Genomic DNA, 15,136 nt, shown 5'->3' on the forward strand with positions numbered 1-15,136 from the left:
CACACACACACACACACACACACACACACACACACGCACACACGCACACACACACACACAGACAATATGGTGAGGTTTATCAGTAGGCCAGATTTGTCTAACTAGGTCCTTTGATCTCGCTCAGAAAAGCCTTCTGCCACAAGGAATTAAAGATTAAAGATTGGCCTGACATGCATCCACCCCACCCCCATCTCTTCTTCTGTCCGTCTTTGACCCTCCATCTCTCATCTTCTATATCAGCCTATACACGGTTTCATCCTGTCCTCTATATCTTTTTTCCATTTCCCTCTCTATTTTAGAGCATCCCCTGCTTTTACCCGCTGAGTTTGACCTTGGTGCAAAACTCCACTAAAATGACTTTAATACTTATCGGTTTGCAGTTTGCTGAACAATGCAACTTTATGTAGCTGTTATACTGTATAGTAATGCAATTGCTATGAAATAGCTTTCTGGCTTGAATTATTAAATGCAGCCCTGATTTTATTTTTTAAGTGTACATTGACTAGATGATCAATTCTCATGTTTGTTTAGTCAAATAAGTTCTAGCTATAAACAGACAGATGACCTTCATTTCTTTTACCTGTCCAGGTTTGATCTAGGTACCACCAACGTTACTTTATTCTGTATTTAAGTAATATCACAAATAAAGCTTTAAAGGGATAGTTTTCCTAAATTCTTTCAAATATTTAATTTTGTGTTCAACAAAAAAAATTTTTTTCTACTATGGTAGTCAATAGGGATGTAACGGTATCAACATTTCACGATACGATAGTACCTCGGTATGAAGACTACGGTACGATATTTGTTGAATTTTGTGCAGGAAAAACAAAACAAAACAAATGAAGACTTGGAAAAATGTGGTATAAGGGTTTATTAAACTATGACTGAACAAAGATCACATTTATTATTTTTAGATTAGGTAATTTTAAAGTGCAAAGAACAGTAATATAATAGCATAAAAATTAATAACATAAAAATTGAGAACATGAAACATGAAAAAATTAAAATGAAAAAAGTTTGAGTTGTTTGTCAACTTTTAACAACTCACAACCAGTCAGGTACTCTCCTCATTCACTGCTTCACTCACTGCTATTTTTTTTTCTCCTTGTATCATCATGAAACTTTTCTGGGTGATGTATCAAATGGCTCTTCATATTAGTCGTATTCTCCTAATTGTACTTCACCGCAGTCTGGCAGTGTCTGCATATTGTTTTTTGTCTGTCCGTCACCTTTTCTCGTTTCTTGTTACGGAAAACCGAAACGCTTCCACACATGCGATTTATAATTCGCTTTAGCTTCAACTAGAGGTGGGAGGAATGGCCAAAAATCTATTTCAAGGAATGAGTAATTTTATTTCACGGTAACGATATATTTCATGAAACAATCTCCCATTATAATTTTATATTTTATACCTCATTTTTCTTAGATTGATTTAACTAATTTATTTATTACAGTTCATTTAAATGCTCACCATAGTTAAAATGTAGGTAAGTTATGAAAATGTACTAAAGATATCAAATTAAGTTCTGATAATCAGATGTATTATTTATTCATATTTATCTTCTGGCTATATCATATGTATACAGTAGGAAGATAGACATCATATATAACAATAAAGTATGAATATGCACAAACAATTTGAGTACAGTATATGACTAAACTGGTGTTCATGGGGTCTGTACTGTAGGTCTTTATCGCTCTTCACTCTCTATTAGATGAGCACTTTTAGTGTGTTGCGACTCTCTGTCTTTAGGTTAGTTTATTCTCGGGCTTGTTTTTGCACTGCGAGTCTCTGGTGACTCCTCACGCGTCTCCCAAAACTGGAGGTAGAAGCGCGTCACATCAAAGTGCTCATGCGCATCATCGCGCATTTCAACGCAAGTTTCACCTTGGCTCGCCTGAAGTTAAACTTTATAAAACTATTAACAGCTTTTCAAAACAACCTGACTTCTGACATACGTGTTGAGAATGAGCTTTTTTAAATGCTGGCGCAGATCCCTGCACGAGCACTGCTGGTGAGAGAGAATGCGCCGGACTGGAGCGGATCACTAAACTACAGACTGAAAGAAGGTCAAAAGAATGTTTGATACGTTCATTTGTTACGGGTGGATTAATTCATTAGTTTTTTTTTCAGAATAGCGCCTAATTTGCAGAGCGCCTAGTTAACCACGCCCACTTATTTACATTCCGCGGAATACATGGAATAGAAAAATCTCTTACGGTTGACATTTTATTCCGCGGTAACGGAATATTCCGTCATTCCGCCCAGCCCTAGCTTCAACAATTTGTAAATCCGTTTCTATGCCACTAGCGGCATCCGCCATTTTCGCTCAACTTGATCTGTAGCGGGCGGCAGCAGAGCGCAGAGGATGATGGGCACGCATGGGTTGATGGGAATTGTAGTTCCCGCTTCCCTCAACTCGCTCCATTTGGCTGAAAAAACTACACTTTGCCTGGAAGATCTATCGTCATGCGGCCACGATAGTATCGAAAAAAAATGCTATCGCGATACTTCGATATTTACAATACCGTTACATCCCTAGTAGTCAATGGTGACCCAGAAATCTCAGTTGCAAACATTCTTCAAAATATCTTTCATTGTGTGCAATCAAACAAAGACATTTATACAGATATGACAGATTTTGGGGTAAACTATCCTTTTAAGGCATACACATACATACATTCATAACCATAAACTGGTAATCTCTAACCCTGATGCCGTGCCTAGAGGGAAAAGCACATACTGACCCAAACTAAGACCTCATCTTTAACCCTTAAATCTGATTATTATGAAGAAAAATGTTCCAGAGGACCAACAACGTGCATCCATAAACATGTTCACATGGATTGCAACATTGTAACATTGAAACATAACGTGGGCCAGGTTCAAACCTAGATCTCCCATAATGCATACTGACCACTAAGCCACGACTCAGACTTCTTTTCTCCACTTTTCATACCTGTGTTCATGTACACCATCTTCCTCCAAATTCTGAGTTGGACTTCAAGTGCTAAGCACAGTCGAAATGGTTTTTAGCCCATTGTACATCCTGTTCTTGCTGCTTATAGGCTCATAGCCCATGGCCCTTATTACAGTTCAGTATTACAGTATGACGCAGCGTTGCTGTCTGCCCTTCTCTTTCATTTATTCCTCTTTCAATCTCCCCCTCTTTCTTCTCCTCTGAAACCGGATAATTATCATGCTCTGTGTAGTCATTAGCCAAAAAAGCGAAAGCGTGTGTTTTGGAAGACGGTTTCTCCCCGCGTCGTGTGTTTTGGTGGCATTGCAGAGCGTTTGATTGAGTGACTTGAGAGACCCGAGAGACCCGCAGATGAGAGTCATGGTGAAATTAATAGCATGAAAAGAGCATGAAAATATCACAGCAGATTCGTTTAATTTCGTCTGGTGGGACGCACGGGCGGATGAGGAAAAACAAAAGGCTGGAAGGTTCGCCGCTTTTGTGGACGTACCGTCCTTCTTTTAGCGGGCCGCCTTCTAGTCAATTACTGTGCTTTGCTGAAGCCCGCAAATGACTGCAGCTGATTATAAAACGAGTAAAAAGCCAGCAATGCGTCTCCGTTTAAATAATCATCTCCATTCAAATATGAATAATTTCAGACTCTATGCTCCAGATAATTCATAGTAATTTCGCCTTCATCTGTTTTTCTTTGTGTTACTGTTGACATTGAACGACTAAGCAGGAGAGCAGATGATGAAGTCAGAGCGGGAGATCTCGGAGTGTGTTGATGTGCGAGGCATCTGCCGAGTTTAGGCACATGGACGATTCTCTCGTGCAAGTGCTTTTCAGGTCTTTTTAGCATGACGTGTGGTTTTAAAGTTGTCTTTATGCACTTTTTTCATGAGAGACATTTATTTATTTACTTGAAAATACTAAACTGCTGATTTTTACATTTTCTTGTTTCTTTCTGGATGAATTTTCAGTAAAAGTATTGAGTCTTAATTGTTTTGTCTTACTGTGCCAGCAATTTTTTTCATGTGTTCTAAGCATTTCTAAAAATACGTGAAAGTCAATAAGTACGGCAAGCTAAAATATCTTACAGTACACTCTTAAAAACAAGGGTGCTTCACAATGCTTTGGAAGAAAAAGTTTTTTTTTTTTTTTAATTTAGTTTTTAGTCTAAATGGTTCCATAAGGATATTTATATTAAACAAAAGTAATAGTTGCTTTAGCAAGCACTCCAAATTGTTCGTTTTGTCTGTTGGCTTGCTTTCGTTTCACTGGCATAAAGCTAACGCCACGCTTCCTCGCTCTGTGTCTCCTCAGGGGCTGATCTTTTCTCCAACTGCACAGAAGAGTGCAAGGCTCTGGGTCACTCCGACCGATGCTGGATGCCCTCTTTCATGCCCAGCGACAGTCGCCAGGGTGCCGATTACCGTAGCAACCTACACGTCCCGGGGATGGATGCGGTACCGGACACTGAGGTACAGGAGAGCGTGGTTCCGGCCGATGCGTGCTTTGGGCCTGATGATAGATCATTCTCTACGTTCGGCAAAGACAAGTCACACCACGGCACGCTCACACGCCACGAGCTACACACACTCTTACCAAGCGCGAGAGCGCCTCACAAACCCAACTACCTGTGTGAGTACTCACTCAAACTGTACGATTTCTGAATCCCCCTGATCTGATTTATTGATTCACAGACATCTGTTCTGAATCTAACCCATGGCTCTGTTTGTATATACCTATCTATATTTCTAAAAGACAATGTAATCCCATTTCTCAAAACACCATTGCTTCACGTCTTCTCTCACTCTCCAATTTGTTTTCCCCTTTCCTTCAAAACCAAAAAGGTGACAACAAATGTATAATATATGGACATATCAATAAAGTACTTTTTTGAGTGAAAATGTGGAGTTGTGTCCAACATTTTGTCCTCCCAGCGCCCTCTAAATTGTCCCACCCTAAGCATCCGACGAAGCATCCATTGCAAATTTACTTGATCAACCATAAGAACATCATCCTAGCCTACATATACAATAATACACAAAGTGTGCTGTGACTTTTCCTTAAGCTGAAATATATATACACGTCATAACATAAGCATGGTATGCCTATAAAACATCTCTCTTCGCAATGCTAACGCTTTACTTGATGACTTTGTATATGTTGTATTATGAAGGTAAAAATATATTCATAATGCCCTAAAAGGTATCTGATAATCAGTTGTATATTCTGATTAACACCCAATTTCGATCAATTTAAAGGGACAGTTCACCCAAAAATAAAACAGAAAAAGATATTTAGAAAAATGCTTGGAACCAAACAATTCTTGGACCCAATTGACTACCATAGTAGGAAAAATGACAATGGTAGTCAAAAGTGCCCAAGAACTGTTTGCTTTTCTACATTCTCCAGAATATCTTCTTTTGTGTTCTACAGAACAAAGAAATTTATAAAGCAATTTTATAAAGCTTGTTGATGATCTCATTGGTTCTCGCGTGTTGTGATAATTATAACAAGTCACAAGAACCATTAATATTTAGCTTGCTTACTGTATATACTGTACATCTGGGATGGCATGAGAGTAACTTACAAGACAATGTTCATATTTAAGTGAACTATTAATTTATAGACACAATATAATCGCACTAAGGCATAACAAATACCTTCAGAATACAGTACAGTATAAAGTACATAAAGTGTTACCATAACATCATATGGTTCTACTCATAGATCTCAGCACATCTTCAATGCATTACGGAGCATGTTTATGTTATAATACACATCAATGTTCAGCATTCCATATGGAATGGCTGTGTGCATCATGTATTAAAGCACATTCATCACACTGTTATATGCATTATCCAGCATGCATATACATGAGTGATAAATTCCTTAAGTGTTTAGCCGTGTGTCTATCATCATGCACTGTATCCATGTGGGTTCTAATTGCCATATGTCACAGTTGTACTGTAATCACACTTGTGACAGCAGTCAAAGCGGCCTGCCTCCTTGACTCTGATTATAGCATGCAAACTGTGGCAGCGTACGCTCACGACAGCCGAGACATCCCGCACTTTTGGCTTCTCTCTTCATCTTTATTTAATACAGTATATACTGTAGTATGAACTACTCCACTGAAGAAGGAAGAAGCGTACACCTGCACGCGTTTGTGTTTTTGTGAGACGTGGGTATAATGGAGCGTATATCCACAAGCCCCGCCTCCATCTCAATTGCATAATTTAGTTTTTATGAGTATGTCATACTTCGATTAAGTGTAAAATTTGGGTACAGACAGTTTGTTTTTGCACACTGCCAGAATGTTGCTTCAGTACTTTATAAATTAATTCCTGAGGTTTCTGTAAACTCGTGGTTATCTTTGGACGTTGCTTCCGAGAATTTCATAATGTCTCTTTGGGCGTCTTGTGTGATATTGCCTTCACACATAAAATTCTTACCTTTTACACACAGCATCATTCCATCATGCAAACCAGGATCAACAATCGTGTGTTACAGAATGACACACAACTAAAGCAGAGTAATACAAATAGCCAAAGTAACTTATTTTTCCAAATAACATAAAATGTTATTGCAATATGTTTGCACTGTTCTGCACAGCACACGGTCAAATAATATAATACAAATTTGCATACTTATGTAATATATATAATACTGCATTACACCAACACACAAAAACATCCAAAGATAACCAAGGCTTTACAAAATCCCCTTGAAGCGAAGAGCAAACAACAACAAAAGCGTTTTGATGGCGTGTGCATAAATGCGTCCAGCAACATTTCCCTTGTTAGGCAAAATGTGAGAAAAGCCATGTTAATATTGGTCGGACGACCGAGATCTCATTTAATGTTCTCTGCCTGTTTTCTGTCCTTCAGCACGCAAAAGGATTTCCTAGCACCTTCCGTGTGGACATTCCTGAAAAAGCGTGAGTTTGCACATTTACGCAAGCGGCCAAAAGCATCAAGCTGTTCTTTTTTTAAAACTCTCCTCCGTTCGTTTCTTACCGAACTCAATAATCACGGCCGATCCGGTCGCTCCGAGCTCTGTTGGACGTCCGAAACAGATTAAATCGGATGCAATCCGATGACGTGAGGACCCTGAGAATTCTCAGCAGGACTGAGAAACGCCGACAAACCTTCCAAAAACTGGATGAGCGCGGGGAAGAACGGAGGACCAAGAGTGATGATGGAAGAGGAGAACGATGGAAATATCAATGGACACTGTTTAATATCACTCTATTCGCTGTGATCAGTGTGTCTCTGTTTACAGCCCACTGTAAACTTTATCAACAATCTGAGCCCTTTACCCGTCTCAACACACAGACACACATGCATACACACATACACCCACACATATATATACTGTACAAACTGTAAGTGTACAAAGATCAGCCCAACAATGTGCATTATAAACTCAACTATCCGTTTTAGACTTGACTGTTTTCTATAGTCGTTTATTTTTTTCCTAATCAGTGTGGTCAAGTGTTCTTCTGGAACTACTATCTTTAGAAAAAGTGTGGACGTGTAGGACAAAAAAAGACTGTCCTCTGATTGGCCTACGAATACATCATCAGACATTGTGCTTATCTTCACGTGTGCAAGTGTGTACTGTTCTCTTTTAAAGCTTCAAATAACTATGAATCTATAACTATATATATATGTATAAACATATATATATATAATATATATATATATATATATATAAATCTACTTTTTTTCTGAACCTGTGTAGCCCATTGGATAGTTTCCTAAACACCATATTGCCATAAACCAATACAAAGTGCTGAAAAGACTTGCATTAAAAGTGGGGCTTTAAATTGTGTGGCCTCTCTCTCTGTAAGTACGAAACTTTTTCATGCCGTAGTCATTTTTTGCACAACCGCACGACGCACACATTACATAACAAATACTGTTTAAAACACAACACTATAAGGAGTACGTTGGGAGAGCCTGCTGATTTCAGAAGAAAACCTAAAGAAGAAAGCCATCACAAAACATCTTAATTAAAAATGTATCGTAGGGTTCAAAACAATATGAAACACAAAACGATCATAAAACAAAAAAAGATTGCTTTGGGGCCTTACAAAATGTGTCACGACACAATTTGCCTACCTGACATTTATGAAAAAGACCCTTATCCTAAGCACATAGTTAGGCTTTTTTTACGTCAACAACTATTATAGTTGACCCTTGTCTTAATATATGCGCATTTTGGACCATTTCTAAAATGATGATATTGATAGGAACCAGCACATAACCGCTACTAGTTTCTTTCATAGCAACACTTTTTTTATGAAAATGTTTTTGACATGGATGACTTTTACCAAAGTTAAATAATAGCCTTGCACATTTAAACTCCTTCAAAACTGTTTAAAAATCATATCAGGGTGAGTGAGACCTTAAAGGAATAGTTCACCCAAAAATGAAAACTCTGTCTTGATTTACTCACCCTCAAGTGGCCCCAAATCTGTATAAATGTCTTTGTTCTATACCAAACAGTTCTTGGCCACCATTGACTGCCATAGTAGGAAAAATTACAATGGTAATCATTGTGCCCCAAAACTGCTTTTCTTACATTCTTCAAAATATATTTTTCTGTGTTAAACAGAACTAAGAAATTCATAAAGCAATTTTTTGGAAGTCAGTGGTGGCCAAGAACTGTTTGGTTACAAGCATCCTTCTAAATATCTTTCTCTGTGTTCATCAGAACAACGAAATTTACACAGATACACAGTGGTTCTATATAGCACCTCAGTCATCCCAAAGAACCGCTGAAGAACCACTGAAGCACCAAAATATGGTTCTATATAGTACTAAAAGTGTTCCCTTATGGTTACGAGCCAAGAACCACTTTTAGTACTACAGTATATGGCACTATTCTTTTTTAGAGTGTGGGCGAACTGTCTCTTTAAGAAGTTGGCTGATTCAAAATACCATAAAAACAATTCTGCAAATTGTAGACAAGGGACGACTATACTAGACGCTAAAATATAAATTTGATTTATGTTGAATTTTTTTATTCACACTACATTCCATTGTTACGTTTGTGTTTTTCCGTAGTTTTTATATCTTTACTATCATTCTAAAACGTGGATAAAATAGGAGTGATTCTAAACTTTTGAACTGAAGTGCATATATAAAACACATAGCTGAAGGGCACATAAGCTGAATGGCTAGTTTCATTTAAAGCAATCCAGAACATCTTTTACTTCTTTGCCCAAATGATAAGCAAGCGTATGAAAGAGTCTGATTGCGGTATTTATTCAGGCCTGCCACACTGACTTTGATTAGAGAGCTGTTTTGAACAGAAACTTCTCTGGCCCTGTCTCCAGTGTTCCTGATTGGCCATTAGCACAGAGAAAAAATCAGCCCGTTTTAAAGCATTGGTAAAATCAGCATGTAAAAACAAGGCTTTGAAATGAAATCTCCTGCATGACTAATCAGTTACAGAAAAACATCAAGCTCTCCATTTACTAAGAGGACAAATATGCTAGAAATTACTTTTCACTTGCGCAGAATGGACACAATGGGTCCTCACAACAGCAGAATGAGGGCTTTTAGCTACAGATGAGCTCTCCATTTAGACCAGCCTCTGCGTGAGGCTTATGCATGCATCGCTGGTTTCATCATTTGGCTGTAAGGCCCAACCCAATATTTAGCCAAAAACATTTTTAATGATAAACTTGTGCTTTTAATGTTTGTATAATGTGCATTATTGTTATTTTGGCAGTTAAATGGTATTTAATAGTATTCTAAATGATCAGGACTATGAAATAACGGACATATAATTGTGTAAATTCCATAATGACAAAACATGCTTACATTTACATTCAGGCAGACACCTTTATACAAAGCAACTTACAGCGCATTTTAAGGTATACATTTTTAATCGGTATGTGTGTTCCCTAACAATTAATCCGTCAACTTTTCGCTATAAATGTGATGCTCTTACAATTTTACTAACTGGCAGAACATTTCTTTAGCAACGCAAAGGTCATGGGTTCGATCCCCAGGGGACACGGTTTCAACAGCAACAACATAAAAAAACGTTATGTGGCCCAAACTTAACTTTCGGTAGACCTCCACAAAGAATCAATAACTGCCGAGTAGTTTAAATTTAATTCATAAAGTAATATAGAATACAATATTAATATAAATGAATATTTATATAGATTAAAGATAAAATGAGTTGTTAAAAAAGAAAACTTCGGGCCAGGCATGTGCATCTGGTGCTGTGTATAATGACAAAACACAAAAGTGGACAAAAAGTGTCTGCCAAATGCATAAATGTACCTTATATTACAGTTCTGTATACTACCTGGGTTGTACTAAAAATGTATCAGCATTTATGTTTTTTATTAATACTCGCTAGTGATTTGTTGATAAAAGGTTTTAGCTTATGTTATGACAAACAGTGCAACAACAGTTCTACATTACCCCAAAAAGATGCTGCTGTTCTCAGAAAGTGCTATTAGAGAGCAAAAAACTGGCCTTTGGAGGACCGTTACAAATTTAGATTCATGATCATTTCTCTCAGGACCTGCCTGTGTTGTCTGAGGTTATGACTGGTGTGTCCTGAGGGATTTCTGCACATGACCTGTGTGCTTCTGGGAACACAACGGAGACTCCGATGGAAAACAGCAGAGTTGGTTTTCAACATTCTCCAAATGCCAAGAATAAGATATCTGCTTTCACTCAAGTCACAAGGTAGCTGTGGGAGGGGGGCTTTAAAGAGGGGCCGCTACCATGAAATGTCAGACAGGCACAGCACTGAGATAAAACCGAGGTCAAGAGATATCAGTGTAACGTTGAATGACCACAGACAAAGACGTGTTATCAGCCCATCTACCTCTTTCCCCCCCTCCTCTGGGCTGGAGTATTCCACATAGACACTAGCTGGAGAAGATCATGCCAACAAGTGAGTAATTGTAAGGTTCAGGTCTCTCTTATCAGGTTTCGCTCTGGAGATCGTCACGATACTCACCGCCGATCAGAAACACAGCCTTTACTTTAAAACAAAGTGTTCAGCATGCGATGGTGGTGGGGTGGATCGCAATGAGAACTAACAGAAAATTCATTAAATTCCAATGACGAAAACCTTGGGAGCTTTTGTTTTTAGTTGTCAAGTGTTGGTTTTCAGATTAACTTCTTATTAAATTCAAATCAAGCCCAATAAAAATCCACAAGGTCCACAACACCCACAAGCTCTAGTCTTGGTCATTCTCAGGAACCTGATGCTGTATCTCAGTTCACCTATTATACTAAAACTATGCACATTTGAGTGCACAATAAAAGAGAATGCAAGTACTAGGACATACAGTACTGACGTGCAACGTTTTTTTCATTATTTCTTATGATATTTTCTACATAATAGCCCGGTTTCACAGGCAAGGCCAGGACTATGCCTTAGTTAAATTAGGATATTTAAGTCGCTTTTATAAAAATTACAATTACAGTCGAGTATACATCTTGAGACAAAACAATGACATTGACATATTTTAAGATGTCAGGGCAAGTTATTTTCTGTTAAGACAGCTCAAACATTCGTTGTCTATAATACCGGGCAAATGAAATGGATTAATTTAGTGAAGAGTCACTAAACTCTCCCCGATGAGTTGTGGACAGAATTAGCTGTTAGAGTGTTTCCAAAGGAAAAACTTCATGGATTTAAACACACTTATTTAGAATACTACTTAGGACTGATAGTATGCAGATTGAGGTGCCAGTTATTTCATTTGATTTTTTTCAAAGACTGTAAAAGTATCATAAAATGTTTTTACTAATCCTACCTCATACCTCATCACACTGACATTAGACCGATAACCATTAAATATACTGTAGGTTTGTGTTGTGTAAAGGTTTGTGTTTGTGCAGAAAAACAAATTAAATGAAAAAAAAAAAAATTCCATAACAAAGATTTAAAAATCATGAATTTCCATAACAAAGATTTAAAAACTATGAGCCAAACAAATTAAAGCATTAAAAAGAAAAAACTCATATCAACTAACAGTGAAAGATTGTGTTTTATAAAATTTCTGATTTTATAAAATGATTTAAAAGGTCATAGTGATTAATGCAAATATGTGTATATATGAAAAACATTTATTTTGTGTCGCAGGAAAAATATCTATAAAATAATGTGACTACGTTTCTTGACAGTGACTATATGCTCAACAGATCAGAGCCAAAAGCAGACCTTTGACTATCTGATACTGACCTAATTATAAAGACTCAAACAGGCAGAAGACATGAGACAAAAGACAGACCTACTCACAAGCACACTCAAACAGCAAGCACACATTCACAGACTAAAAGCACAAAAGCTCTACATGCTAATGTCTGACACCTCCAGCATTTAATGGCACATTCACTAATGAGTAACTATGGGTCAAGTCAATCACACCCTGTACACCACCACAAACTATCATCAAAAACTCAGTCAGAAAATGTAACATCAGCTGGCATGAAGCTGGTCTACGCACATATTTATAAAGTACTGATCTGATATCATTCATTATGCTGTGCTGTAAACAGAAAGCATTCCTGCTGTTCCTCATCCACATGAGCATTCAATAAAGCTGCACATCAGGAGCACCTTCTGAGGGAAATATGATATCAGCTTAGCCCGAGATGAATCGATTAGTACTTAATGAACACCTGGGTGGACCTAATTTCTGCCGAGAATAAGTGAGAGAGCGAGCGAGAGAGAGAGAAAATATACATCCAAATATATTCTGAGTACCTGCATAAAGCATAACTAAAGAGCTACATTTGCATTTCTTGAAGGGCTTGTGAATGTTAGCAACTTACAAAAGAAAGGCCAGGTAATGAAAAATAATGGTGTCATTGCTGTGCATTCTAAAAGAATGACTTCATTTTCTTCACACAGGTTTACCAAACACATTTGCCTTTGGATGATGGCATGCCCAAAACTCTCATCATTGGTCTTGTGCCAGTGTTGCTGGGTCCGGGTGGCCGGTATCAAAAGAACATATTGCAGTTTCGCTATTGTAATGAGAAACGGTGAAAGGTTCATAATACCCACTCTAGAATCAGGAAGTCCCGCCTACCAGTAAAGGGAGCCAATCGCTAATCAACACTAAAGATTCTCTAGGGGAGGGGCTTTGTCAGGGGTGGACTGGCCATCTGGCGTACCGGGCGTTTTCCCGGTGGGCTGCTAATGTATGAGGCCGTAACGGAGGCGTTGGCTGCTTAGACGGACGTATTATAAATGCGAATGCACGCAACGCAAATGCAAAAGACACGCATGCATCCACCCCCCCCGCAAATCCCTCCCCACCCCCCCGTCGACAGATTCGGGGTTCGACAAATGCCAGGGCCGATTTTTCTACCCAGTCCAGCCCTGGGCTTTGCACAGTGTGTTGTGAACTTCTGTGCATGTACACAGCTGAAGTAATTTCATACACTGGACCTTTAACTGCTTTGCATAGCTTTTATCACAAAACAAGAGATGCAATTGATACTTTTATAATAATAAAAATGTGAGATTATCTACTGTACACACCATATCAAATTTAAACTTTTCAGACAATATCAACATTTTTGCTAACTTTAAGACAGTTGAGGGACAGAGATTCCAGAGAGAGTTGAACGTTTGAACATTGTATCTTCCCAAGAGAAAATACAAGCAGATCCATGAGCGCCTGTCCAAGGACAAGAATAGCGAGCGAAAAGCAGAAATAACCCCTGTAACAGCACCGTGGAAAGAGTGCCGACAGAGTCAGTCTGAGGACAAGCATATCAGCTAATTCACACACACCTGGTGTGCGCACAGCCTCAGAACACTGATTCCGGCTACACCTACCTTAGCCACACAATAAAATTGTGCTATACCATCACAATGAAATTACAACACTAACCTACTGGGCTGTCAAATTAAAACACTATTACGGGCAATTCATTGTGGGAGACCAGCGCTTCCTGTGGGGTAAAGACCTTTGCTGTACTTTGTCCCCGTATGAGATTTACAATCTCAGTGGGACTAACCTGGTTAAATAATAGTTGATTAAAAAAGGTGCTCGAAAGGAACGCTACGGTTTTGGGCCATTTGAAGGGTCGTGCAGCTGAATCCCAGTCGGTAGCGACACACGGCTCTTAAATTGCACCTCTAAGCTATATCGGGAAAATGGGCAGAGCAGGAATTCCAGTGTATTGTCATTTGTTTAGGGTTATGAAACGCTCATGTGACTAAATTATATCGAACATAATGAAAGTAAATATGACATGTTTGTTACTTCTAAGTGTTCGTTCTTTGGCATGATGATTTCTTTGTCTGATTTGTGAAAAAAATCACTTTCTGTGTTCCACATGAGAAAGGAAGATACATGGTGAGTTAATGTACATATACTGTACGCCTTCACATACATGGATGATATTTGCATTTTAATTAGATGAAGTCATTACCAGTTAACTAGTTTGACTCGTGAACAGGGTTGGGTAAGTTACTTTAAAAAAGTCATTAACTGCCAATTAAATTGTCCACTTTGTATTTAAATGACTCATTAATTTCACTGTCTAAAAGGCAATCACATTACTCATTCTTTTGATAAAGTCGCATCAACCTTGGCCACATGTACAATAGAAAATAGGCTCTTTAAAAGAGTTACATTTACTCATTCTCGTGTCATATCAAACCTGCATAACTTTCTTTCTTCCGCAGAACACAAAAGAAGATATTATGAAGAATGTTGTTAACTGACCCCCATTCACTTGCATTGGTTTTGTGTCCATACAGTAGAAGTGAATGGGGGCCAGTGCTGTTCGGTTACCAACTTTCTTCAAAATATCTTCATTTGTGTTCTGCGGAAGAAAGAAAGTCATACAGGTTTGAAATGAACGTTTGAACGAGTAAATGATGACAGGTTTTTTTTGGGTGAACTATCACTTTAAGGGCACATCGGACCCCCGAAGATGCTGAATGATCCACTCAATTGTAATTCAATTCAAATGTTACTGGTTCCTCACCTCTTTGGGAAAATCTCCTACTTGTAAGTCGATAAAAGCGTCTGCCAAATGAATAAATGTAAATGTAAATATCCATATAAAGAAACAATGATATGGCACTATAATAATGTGTAAAAAAAGAAAAGAACCAAACAAAAACAAAAACTTTCGCTCCTGCTGTTTACACAG

The 15,136-nt window shown here is 38.2% G+C and overlaps 1 protein-coding gene across 3 annotated transcripts in view; it reads left to right on the forward strand.

Annotated features, from left to right (window-relative positions):
* Positions 1–7,793, forward strand: part of pcdh10a (protocadherin 10a) — a 20,255-nt gene extending 12,462 nt beyond the window's left edge. Inside the window, exons 4-5 of one of the 3 annotated variants that reach the window (XM_057331348.1) lie at positions 4,287–4,604; positions 6,860–7,793. In XM_057331348.1, the coding sequence (XP_057187331.1) occupies positions 4,287–4,604; positions 6,860–6,879 (338 nt within the window). In that variant the 3' untranslated portion in view covers positions 6,880–7,793. The other 2 variants (XM_057331349.1, XM_057331347.1) reach the window with 2 other exon arrangements.
* The last annotated feature ends 7,343 nt before the right edge of the window (positions 7,794–15,136 follow it).

This window comes from Triplophysa rosa, linkage group LG4 (genome assembly GCF_024868665.1).
Source record: "Triplophysa rosa linkage group LG4, Trosa_1v2, whole genome shotgun sequence".
Taxonomy (NCBI): Eukaryota; Metazoa; Chordata; class Actinopteri; order Cypriniformes; family Nemacheilidae; genus Triplophysa; species Triplophysa rosa.